Below are 12,452 nucleotides of genomic sequence, written 5' to 3' on the forward strand. Positions count from 1 at the left end.
TGAACGCAATGATGTCGGAAGTCGGAAATTTCCGAGTTGGGAATCCCGACCTCCGAGTTGTTATGAATGCAGCATAACTCCTCCAGGTCAGAGACCGTTCTGTAATACGTGAACTGCACCTTTAGCCGAGTGTCGACTGAACCCCTGAACATGAATGTGGCATCAGTCGACCCCAGACCTTCCATCCTGTTTCTGCTGCTCAGCCTGATGCTCGTTGCTGCTGCGGCTTCACCTATGAGGGAGGTGACCACGGAGACCAGGACCAGGACCAGGACCAGGACCAGGACCAGGACCAGGACCAGGACCAGGACCAGAACCAGGACCAGGACCAGGACCAGAACCAGAACCAGGACCAGGACCAGGACCAGAACCAGGACCAGAACCAGGACCAGGAGCAGGACCAGGACCAGGACCAGGACCAGGACCAGAACCAGGACCAGGACCAGAACCAGGACCAGGACCAGGACCAGGACCAGGACCAGGACCAGAACGAAAACCAGGACCAGAACCAGGACCAGGACCAGGACCAGGACCAGAACCAGAACCAGGACCAGGACCAGGACCAGGACCAGGACCAGAACCAGGACCAGAACCAGGACTCAAAAACTGGTTTTGACGACAGAGTTGATCTGTTGGTCCAGTTTAAAATCACTGTCAAGCTTTACTCCAAGATTGGAAACTCCTCTTCCTCCTCCTCCTCCTCCTCCTCCTCTGAACACATCAGGTCCACTGTAGCAAGTAGCCGTCCTGAACCAATCAGAGAGAGAGATGAAAATAATGCTGATAATGTGATTGGCCACCAGTGACACGCCCACTTGTTACACATGATAATTTATTCTTTCTAATCCCAGAGTCAGAGATGAACTCAGCACAATCAGCTTCTGTTCCCCACAGAAAAACACCTGTAAGATGTGTGTGTGTGTGTGTGTGTGTGTGTGTGTGTGTGTGTGTGTGTGTGTGTGTGTGTGTGTGTGTGTGTGTGTGTGTGTGTGTGTGTGTGTGTGTTCTTGTATTTACTACGTTGTGAGGACCGTCGAGAGTTTTTAACCAACAGAGTGAGGACATTTAGGGGAAGTGAGGACATTTTGGCTGGTCCTCATTTTTTCCAAGGGCTGTTTGAGGGTTAAGACTTTAGGTTATAATTAGGTTTAAGAGGCCTCCTCGTAGAAAGATACCCTTGTATCCCTCGGGACCCAAACGGGTCCCTCTCATAAAAGTGCCATAAAAATGTCATACATGAATATTTTTTTTTGCTTTCTTCACATGAAATCTGTTCAGCTACTTCAGACCTATTCATAAACATGAAGTTTTTTATTATTTTTTGTCATTTTTTATGTTTTTATGCCCTTTTTGTCATGTGACCCCCTGATTTTTTAATGAGGAAAAAACTAAATATGCAATATTTCCCAAAAATGAGATCCAAAGTGGATCACTCCATATGAAGTTATTAGAGGCTTGAATATGTCAACAATTGATAACAACATTGATTTGAATGCATTTTTTTTTTGGAGCTATAACATAGGTATCCCTCGGGACCCAAATGGGTCCCTCTCATAAAAGTGCCATAAAAATGTCATATATGAATATTTTTTTTTGTTTTCTTCACATGAAATCTGTTCAGCTACTCCAGACCTATTCATAAACATAAAGTTTTTTATAATTTTTTGTTATTTTTTATGTTTTTATGCCCTTTTTGTCAGGCGACCCCCTGATTTTTAATGAGGAAAAAAACAAAATATGCAATATTTCCCAAAAATGAGATCCAAAGTGGATCACTCCATATGAAGTTATTAGAGGCTTGAATATGTCAACAATTGATAATAACATTAATTTGAATGCATTTCTTTTTTTGGAGTTATTACAATTTATTCGAAAAAGTTACCCTTGTATCCCTCGGGACCCAAACGGGTCCCTCTCATAAAAGTGCCATAAAAATGTCATATATTATTTATTTTTTTTGCTTTCTTCACATGAAATCTGTTCAGCTACTCCAGACCTATTCATAAACATAAAGTTTTGTATTATTTTTAGTCATTTTTTATGTTTTTATGCCCTTTTTGTTAGGCGACCCCCTGATTTTTTAATGAGGAAAAAAACAAAATATGCAATATTTCCCAAAAATGAGATCCAAAGTGGATCACTCCATATGAAGTTATTAGAGGCTTGAATATGTCAACAATTGATAATAACATTAATTTGAATGCATTTCTTTTTTTGGAGTTATTACAATTTATTCGAAAAAGTTACCCTTGTATCCCTCGGGACCCAAACGGGTCCCTCTCATAAAAGTGCCATAAAAATGTCATATATGAATTTTTTTCTTTGCTTTCTTCACATGAAATCTGTTCAGCTACTCCAGACCTATTCATAAACATAAAGTTTTTTATTATTTTTTGTCATTTTTTATGTTTTTATGCCCTTTTTGTCATGTGACCCCCTGATTTTTTAATGAGGAAAAAAACAAAATATGCAATATTTCCCAAAAATTAGATCCAAAGTGGATCACTCCATATGAAGTTATTAGAGGCTTGAATATGTCAACAATTGATAACAACATTGATTTGAATGCATTATTATTTTTGGAGCTATAACAAAAACATATACTTTTATACTAACGGCCCTTGTCATATAAATGCCATAAAAAGGTAATATACATAACATTTTTTTTTTTTTTTACTGCATCAAATCTTTTCACAAACGTCAGACCTAACTGTAGATATGAAGTTTTATATTATTTTTTCTATATTTTGTATGTTTTTGTAGAGATTTGTATGGAGATACCACACAAATGGGAGATATGGACTCTGTTTATAAACACCAACATAAACAAAGCCTGTATGGCCTTTGATGAGGATCCAAATTTCACACACACAGACACACACAGACAAAATATTTTTCTTACCCACATTCACACCACTCTTCTGCATTGGTCCAAACACACCCAGACCAGTTTTAGGGTTTTCATAGTTTTTTACTGCCCTATATGTTGCATAGAAAGAGAAATATGCCTAAACAGCGGTTTCAGTGAAGGCCTAGTTCTCTGGTGGTTTAGGGAGACCTCTAGTGGTGGAAGGCGGGCTAAAACCTATTTTCCCTTTAATTTGAAGGGAGAGGTTTAGATTAATCCGGTATTTATGGGAAAATATTTTAATATGCCAGGATTACAGTATATCAAAAAATATGTGTTTATAATGGGAGTCAATGGGCCCAGATTGGGCCTGAAGGTAGCGAGTGTATACGCATAATGCATATCTCCGTTTCTATACACCGTACAACAAAGGGGATCTAGAATTTTGACAATAACAATAAAACACACATCCTGACCAAGTTTCATACAATTAACTTGTAAACTGACCGAGATATTGAGAATCAAAACATAAAAAACGCAAAATATAAACAAAGCCCATTTAGCTATTTTATTATGATTCCAACTTTGCACACACACCGACACACACACCGACAAGATATTTTCTCATCCACTTTCACACCAGTCTTTACCATCAGTCTCCACACACCAAAACCATTTTTATGGTTTTCAGCTTTTTTATTGCAGTGCAATCTGCAAGGTAAGAAACCAGGAATCAAGGTCTCAATGGAGGCCTGGTTCTATGGGGGTTTAGGGGGGTCACCTGACCCACAACCTATTTTTCCTTTATTTTGAAGCCAAAAGTTTAGATTTATTAGGTTTTCATGGAAAAAGCATTATAATATGTCAGGATTACAGTGTATCGAAAATGAGTGGTTTTAATGGGAGTCAATGGGACCCGTTTGGGCCCGAGGGATACCTACGTAACTAATAGGTGTATCTCCTATTCTATAGACTTTACAAAGGTGGGGATTTGGAATATTAAAAAGCATCATAAAATAAACATTCTTGGGAAATTTCATTAAATTTGCTTTAAAACTGACTGAGATATTGAGGATCAAAAAAATACGAATTTCAAAAGGGACCCTTTTGGGTCCCTAGAGGCCTCAAGGGTTAAGTTAGGTTCAGAGTAATGGTTAAGGTTAGGGTAAGGGGCTAGGGAACACATTATGTCAATGAGTGCATTTCTAAAAGGATTTCATCATGATTCTCCTTGTATTCTCCTGGTTTCTGTGTGGACTTACATTTAGTTGTGGTTGTGTTTTCCATATATGGTCGTGTTGCCAGACCGGGGCGAGTTAAGTTACAACACTGAGACACAAATTAGTTGATGACAACATGTGTGATGAATAAGACAGAGAACAGACTGAGCTGTAACTTGTAGTGGAGTGTCTTTAAATCTCTCAGCAGCTCTTCTACCACAGCTGGATCTCAGCTCACTGTTTATTCATGGTGTCAGAGTTCACCTGTCCATACAGGTGTAATACCAGGAGTTACCCAGAAGGTGGCGCCACTCTACTGTATAAAGTCACTTCCTCAATATAATTTATTGTTCAGTTTTGTTTAAAGTCCATGAGATGAACTTTAAACTGAACAATAAATGATTGTAACTGCAGAGCAGAGGGAGGAGGTAAAGGTGTTCAGATGCCATGTTAGAGTGAACGGAGCAGAAGGAGAAAAACTGAAGTCTGAGGCAGGTGAGTGTCAAAACAACTTTATTATTATTTTATTATTATTATTGTTGTTGTTGTTGTGTCAGAGTGTGAGAGTCAGTGTGTCTGTGTGGACTGTGGAGGGAAGAAGAGTCAGACGTAGTCCGTACATACGTCAGCACATTGTCTCAGATTCACCTCCACACAACTTCTTCAAACTCAGAACAAACATCAAAGGTCAAAGGTCACGGTGACTGGATGAACATGGATTTAATGTCAAAGCCATAGATACATACACGTAGATGCTGCATTCAGGCTTGTCAACATGTCAACACGGCCGCCATCTTGGGCAGGGGTTTCTGACCATAGACATACGTCTGACAAGCAGTCAGACACGCTCAGACCCTTGTAGAACAAATTTCAGTGTATGTATGCATGTGGGTGTGTGTCTGAGTATGTAAATGTATGTACGATATATGAAAAATATATATAGATATAAAAAAAACAATCTATATTGTATCATACATTTATGTCTGATATTTATAATAAAACAAACTTGAAAATCAGTTGACTATTCAGTACGTTGTGGTGATTTTATTGGTTGATAGACCTCTGCCTCTGTAGACTAATGCAGTAAGTAGACACAGCTTCCCCCTGCCCAAGATGGCGGCCGCGTTGACGCATCGTTCCAATGGACAGCAGCGTCACAGGCGGCGTCTACGTGTTCATATCTAAAGTCAAAGTACAATGAGTGGTGGAGGTCAACAGCTCTATTAGTTTAAAGTCCATGAGATGAATTTTAAACTGAACAATAAATTATTGTAACTGCAGAGTAGAGGGAGGAGGTGAAGGTGTTCAGACGCCATTTTAGAGTCAACGGAGCAGAAGGAGAAAAACTGAAGTCTGAGACGAGTGAGTGTCATAACAACATTATTATTATTATTATTATTATTATTATTATTTCTATTATTGTTGTTATTGTTCAGACGTAGTCCGTACATACGTCATATAAAAAATATCAATCTATGTTGTATCATAAATGTCTGACATTTATAATAAACCAAACGGCTTCAAAATCAGTTGAATATTCAGTGAGTTATGATTTTAATGGTTGATAGACCTCTGCCTCTGTAGACTAATGCAGTAAGTAGACACGGCTTCCACCTCAAGGTCAAGGTCAAGGTCACATTTATTTGTAGAGCACCTTATAAACAACCTCGGTTGACCAAGGTGCTTTACATAAAATAAATAACAATAAAATACAATGGTACATTTTAAAAGACAATCTAGGCAATGACACATACATTCAGCAAACCAAACAACTTCGTCTCACACAGGTCTGAAAGCCTGGGAGAAAAAATGGGTTTTGAGAGAGGACTTAAAAATCTCCAGATTCTCTGATGACCGGATATGCTGTGGTAAACTGTTCCACAGTTTAGGTTCAACCACTGCCAACGCTCGATTGCCTCTAGTTTTCAGCCTGCTTTTAGACACATTCAGATTTATTTCATTTGCAGACCTCAGAGCTCTGATTGGTCTGTGAACATGTATGAGTTCTGCTAACTACACAGGGGCCATACCGGTCAAACCGGACAGGAAGCCAGTGCAGAGAGGCCAGAACTGGGGTTATGTGCTACTGTTTCTTTGTGTCTGTCAAAAGACGAGCAGCAGCATTCTGCACAAGCTGCAGGAGCGCTGGTCTAAACCTACAGACAATGGATTACAAGTCTGTATCTTGGGTGGCAACATCAGAGGAGCTTCTACGTGTTTATATGTATGGTCAAAGTACTATGAGTGGTGGAGGTCAATGACTGGATCAAACAAGGAAGTGATTATAATTTGTCCCTTGTGGATTTATGTGTGCGTGTGTGTGTTACTGGTTTCTCTCTCAGACTGACTGAAGTCCTGAAGATGGGTGGTAATGTGGCGAAACAGGTGGACAAGTCAAAGTCTCCGAAGAGTGACCAATCCAAAGGAAAACCTCCACTCTTCAGTCCTGGACCTGGACCTGGACCTGGACCTTCAGAGTCACAGTAAGAAACCAGATACATACCAGATACAGACCTGTGTGCAGGGTTGGGAAAGTTACCTTAAAAATGTAATCCAGTACAATTACAAATTACATGTTAAAGGGATAGTTCAACATTTTGGCAAATTGGCCCATTGCCATAATCTCTATAGTCATAGCAGTAGGTTCGTTACCTTTATTTGTCGGTGTAAGCTATTTTTAGAACGGAGGAGCGTAGCGGCAGGCTGTTCAGAGCTACACTATGGAGGCTAATGGAATTTCTTGGTTTCCCTCATCAAACTCATCAAATACAAAATCCCAAAACTCCAAAACGCTTTCGTGGACAAGTTGTGAGCTGCACAATCACCACGCTATGAGATAATAATAGAATGTTACGAGACAGAGTTGTTTTAGAGGTAAATTCATGCAAAACCGCTGATGCGCGTTGCGTTCAGGGACAGTTTTTCAGCAAGCAGACTGTATTTACCTCGAAAACGGCTCCGTTTCGTAACGTTCCATTATTATCTCATAGCGTGGTGATTGTGCAGGTCACAACTTGTCCACCAGAGCGTTGTGGAGTTGTTGGATTGTGTATTTGATGAGTTTGATGAGGGAAACCAAGAAATCCCATGAGCCTCCGTAGCGTAGCTCTGAGCAGCTCACGGCTCCGCTCCTCCGTTCTAAAAATAGCTTACACCGACAAATAAAGGTAACGAACCTACTGCTATGACTATAGCGATTATGGCAATGGGCCAATTTGCCAAAATGTTGAACTATCCCTTTAAACTAATGTAATTACATAATTAAAGTAACACACTGGGTTATGTTAAATTACTTTTGGATTACTTCAATACCAAACTTGCAAATTACTATCACGCAACCAGCATGTATCAATTCCTCATCCTGCGGGCTCCCTCTAGGTGGTACGCAAAAGACTCACTGAGTATCCCATAAATGTCAAAATATAACAATGGAGAAACTCCAGATTGTAAAATGAGCATTTTGTCAACAGTAGTCAGACCCGCCAGCACAAACCATGAGTCAGCAGTCAGTCAGAGTCCTGAAGCTGACAGGACGTCATGGAGGAAGAATAAAATAATAGTGGAGGTGGAAGCCGGTGCATATTCTCATTTGTCCAGGTCATAGTATTTCAAAGGAGGTTAAATCGAAAGCAACTGGACTTAGTTATTTGTCTAGGAAGACGTTTCACCTCTCATCCAAGAGGCTTCATCAGTTCATGTACGCAGCTGACCAGGCTGGGACTGGTCCAACTATCTGGTGTGGAGACTCACTATTTAACCTCTTGTGTGGGCGTTTCACAAGGGTGATGATGTCACTGGTTCCCTTTTGTGCTCCAAGTGCCAACGACAGTCGTTGGAGTGACAGTCGTTGGTGGGAAGTTGGTTTCGACTTCGTTAGTGCCCTATTGTGTTCTAACGGAAAGGTGGTGGAAAACTGCAACATTTTATGATCCAACACATCTGCTCCACAAGAACAAGAACAGCAGATCAACCTCAGAAAGGCAAAGTGACCTGTTGTTCACATTTCAGTCTCACTTTCTACACGGCTGTCATCAGGTCAGCTGGTAGTTCTCTGTGATCTTGTGATCTGGGGTCTCCAGCTGCTCTGGGATCTGCAGTGGGCCATGGTTTGATCCCACAGTCGGAGCTAAACCGCCACCCAAATGGAGACAGTGGCTGTATTCGAAACCGCATACTATACTGCTAGTACGTACTGATTTGGCCAAAATGTAGTATGTAGTATTCAGTATGTGAACAAAAGCAAAATCTGCAGTATGCGAAAAGTTCCCGGATGTCGTACTGATTCGGAAAATATCTCCAGTATCTGACCAGTCTACATCGCGTACTGTATCCCACAATGCAATGCTCCCCTGACGTCCTAACCGTAACCAGAGCGTAACCAAAGACAGTAGTGTAGCCGTGTACTGTAACTATAGTTTAATAAAATAAAACTTAATGCAGACTGATCGGTTCATTGTAAAATATATATTTTTTTTTTGTAAATGTGGTGATTTCTGTACGTAACGTTAGGCTCCAGAGCCCCGAGGCAGCGCTGCTTACACACAAGAAGCTTCACTTTACATTCAAACAAACTAATGCTACTGCCACAATTGAGATTTCATCAATGAGACGAACATTTATCTCCTAAAAATAATTTAACCAGCCGATGGTAAACCTCTAAAAACCTGCGGGTAAGTTAATTAGCGACCGTTTTCTCCTCTGGAATGACGCCGGCCGAGCACGTCAGGAGCCGGGCTGCTGCCTCTGTGATGTCCCGGTCGCTGCGGAGCTTCACTTCTCCGAAAAACATTGGAGCAAACTTTTAAACAGCCGTCATTTGGATAAACTGGCCGTATATTTGGGGTCTTAACAGTTACTTTCTCACATGAAAAAATATTAAAACTTAATAAAGTTACATAATTACAGCGCTAGAGCGAGAAATAAAACAGCTTTTAGCCTGTTTTACAGCTGCTGCTACCGGTTGCCGTGAAATGCATTCTGGGAAACTCGTATACTGCATACTGCGATGATAACGGCGTCGGTCTGCTGAAGCAGCATACTGAATCCCACATTCAGTATGCAGTACATACTAACGCAGTATGTAGTAGGCAGTACGGTAGTATGCGGTTTCAAAAACAGCCAGTGTGTGGCTTTGGGCTCCACACAGATGGAGGCTACACAGGAGGTTGTGTTACGTGTTGCTCTGTTGTGGTGTTCTACAGTGTCACTATGCGTGTGCACTGTGCACATGTCTGCTGCATTGTAGTATGTGTTTGAACGTTAAAAATGTAATCCTGACAATCCATCCTTTACTACAGTGTGTGGTGCTGGACGCTGACGTCACTGGAGACTTCCCACAATGCATCTGTGATCAGAGAACTGATCAGTGATCAATGTGATGTTAATAAGAACATGTTTGTGTTTGCAGAGGTCAGAAGCTCAGACTGAGAGCAGAGTCTCCAGGATCCATCTGTCTGTCCATGAAGAGTGACTGGTCCAAAGAACAACCCCCACTCTTCAGTCCTGGACCTGGACCTAGACCTGGACCTGGACCCACCTGCTGGTCTGCATGGAGTGATTGGTCCATGGGCCGTCCTCCAGGATTCAGTCCTGAACCTGGACCTGGACCAACAGGCTGGTCTGCGAGAAGTGATTGGTCCATGGGCCGTCCTCCAGGATTCAGTCCTGAACCTGGACCTGGACCCACAGGCTGGTCTGCGAGAAGTGATTGGTCCATGGGCCGTCCTCCAGGATTTAGTCCTGAACCTGGACCTGGACCCACAGGCTGGTCTGCGAGGAGTGATTGGTCCATGGGCCGTCCTCCAGACCTCAGTCCTGAACCTGGACCTGGACCCACAGGCTGGTCTGCGAGAAGTGATTGGTCCATGGGCCGTCCTCCAGACCTCAGACCTGGACCTGGACCCCCAGAGTCACGGTAAGAGACGGTTTCTACTGTAAACTGAGCTGAAGATGATTCAGTCATTAGACTCATGTGAATGAAACAGAAAGAAACCAGGAACCAGATCCATCAGACTCTGAAGGTTCACAACAAACCTCAGAGACAGAAACACGCACACACACTCTGTCCATCAGACTGATGAAGCACAGCGTCCTCATGTTCCTGTGTCATCAGCCTCAGTCAGTGTGAACGTTGCTGCACCAACACTTTAATGATCCACACGTCTGAGCCTTTAAACTTAAGTCACAGTAGAGATTTTTTTTGTGATCAAATGTTTATTTAAAGAATACAAGTTACAACCAAGAAACATGACTCATTAATGACAATAGAGACAGTACAAAAATTGACTGTAACAACTAAATCAAAAAAATAATAATAGTGATAGTGTAACCTTGCACTTCAATAAGGTGCAAGAAAAACCAAAACAAATGTGCATAAAAATTATATAAAAATGAATAAATAAATAAGTAAAAAATAGAAAAAAAAAAAAAAAAAAAAAAAGAGTGAAAAGGAAAAGGGGCCCCCCCCCACCCCCCACCCCAACAGCACACTCACAGTGGTACACTCTCTAGCACCCTATGGAGTATAGATCTGACGTGACACACACTGTTTATTTTATTTTTTGTTTTTATGTTTAACAAATGAATGAAATAAATAAACTAAACTAAACTAAACACACGCACACAACCCATTCAGGAAAAACAAGGTTAGAGTCTCATTGAGCTTATCTTATAAGTTCTTTCAGTGCGTCAGCTGCTGCACGCCAGTTGTTTATGGAAGCCTCACTAGCGCCATTAATTCTAGCAGTTGACAGTTCTAGATAAATTACATCTAGGAAAGTAAGTGCCCAGTGTCTGATGGTGAGAGAATGGGGAGGTTTCCATCTTAAGGCTATCAACTTCTTGGCAGCTGTTAAGCCAGCTAGTACAGTGCGCTTTTTAAGTTTAGTAATATTAACTTGTGACAGATCAATTAGCAAAAGGACAGGTATAGTCACTGGTATGGTCACTGATACTAATTCAGAAAGCTTGGCTGCCACCTTGGACCAGAACTGTGAAACCGGAGGGCAGTTCCACATCATATGCAAAAAAGTGCCAGAGGCCTTCATAGAACATAGGCTACACAAGGGATCAGTTATCAACTTCATACAATGGAGTTTGCGAGGGGTCAAATATGTTCTGTGTACATAGTTAAAGTGGATCTGCTGGTGGTCGGGGTTGCGGGAAGCCTCTCTAATATTTGCCCAGACCTGTGACCAATCAAAATCAGAGTCCAAACTAGGGCAATCATACCTCCATATTCTGTCAAGTGGTAGTTCATTATAGGAGGCCTCCAGGAAGAAATGATAAAGTGCGGATACTAAGGCCCAATCCCATTTCTCTTTTTTACCCCTACCCCTTCCCCTACCCCTTGCCCCTCGCCCCTTGAAACGGAGCTACAAGGGGTAGGGGTAGAAAGTCAACCCCTCCGAATTGGGACACCCCTTCAACAATCACATACGTCATCACGTAGTCTCACTGGCATTTACGTAAGCTGATGCGGCGAGCTTTTGCCAGAAATCAAATAGCGTGTTCCATATAACTTAATAAAATAAGATAAAACTTAATGCAGACTGATCGGTTCATTGTAAAACATTTATTTACTGATGTAAATGTGGTGATTTCTGTACACAGAGCCCAGAGGCAGCTGTGGTGTATTTTCTACCTCCTAAGTTGTTAAGTAATGTACCCTGAGGGTTAGGCTAATTGTGAGACTGGACGTTATAACACAGGCTGGACATCTACTGTTAGAATGATTGAGTCTTGAGTGCATGACAGTTATAGATAGATAAACAGTTCAAGGTACATAAAATACCATTGTCTGAAAAGGAGGTCCAAAGTAACTGGTGATGTCAGCTACTGTACCACTCAGTGTGGCAGCTGACTCTTATTGATTAAATACTCATTCCTTATGTTTAGAGAGGTGGAGTTTTAGAACATACTACAGTATATAAGGTCAGGACTTTTGGCTAAGAGAGAGAGGTCTCGTAATTGGCTATAGAGGCTTCTCAAGGATTCGGCTTTTTGACACTACATCTTTTTTTGTAATAAACTCTTTTTTACCATCTACAAAGAAGACGTGTCAGAGTGGTCATCTTTTCACCAGCATCGACATCAAAATATACCACACAGCGCTGCCTGCTCCTCTGACTGGTATACATGAAGCATAACTTTTCATCCAAATAAATGCTACTGCCACAATTGTCAGATTCCATCAATGAGACCAACATTTAAATGCTGAAAAGAATTTAACATGCTGGTGGTAAACCTCTAAAAACCCGCGGATAAGTTAATTAACGACCGCCTTCTCCCCCGGCGGGACCGGGACGAGGACGTAATTTGGCCGGTGGAGCAGCGCTGCAGACCGGCTGCTGTCTCTGTGAGGAGCCGCTCCTCCTGGAGCTTCA

General features: G+C 41.6%; 1 protein-coding gene across 1 annotated transcript in view; it reads left to right on the top strand.

Annotated features, from left to right (window-relative positions):
- LOC310987556 (NACHT, LRR and PYD domains-containing protein 3-like) overlaps positions 1 to 12,452 on the top strand; it is a 111,935-nt gene that overhangs the window by 71,594 nt on the left and 27,889 nt on the right. Inside the window, exon 5 of the mRNA XM_083973872.1 lies at positions 6,513 to 6,551. Within this exon, the coding sequence (XP_083829998.1) occupies positions 6,513 to 6,551 (39 nt within the window). The remainder of the gene's footprint in view (positions 1 to 6,512; positions 6,552 to 12,452) is intronic.

Source organism: Trachurus trachurus (assembly GCF_905171665.1).
Source record: "Trachurus trachurus genome assembly, chromosome: 6".
Taxonomy (NCBI): Eukaryota; Metazoa; Chordata; class Actinopteri; order Carangiformes; family Carangidae; genus Trachurus; species Trachurus trachurus.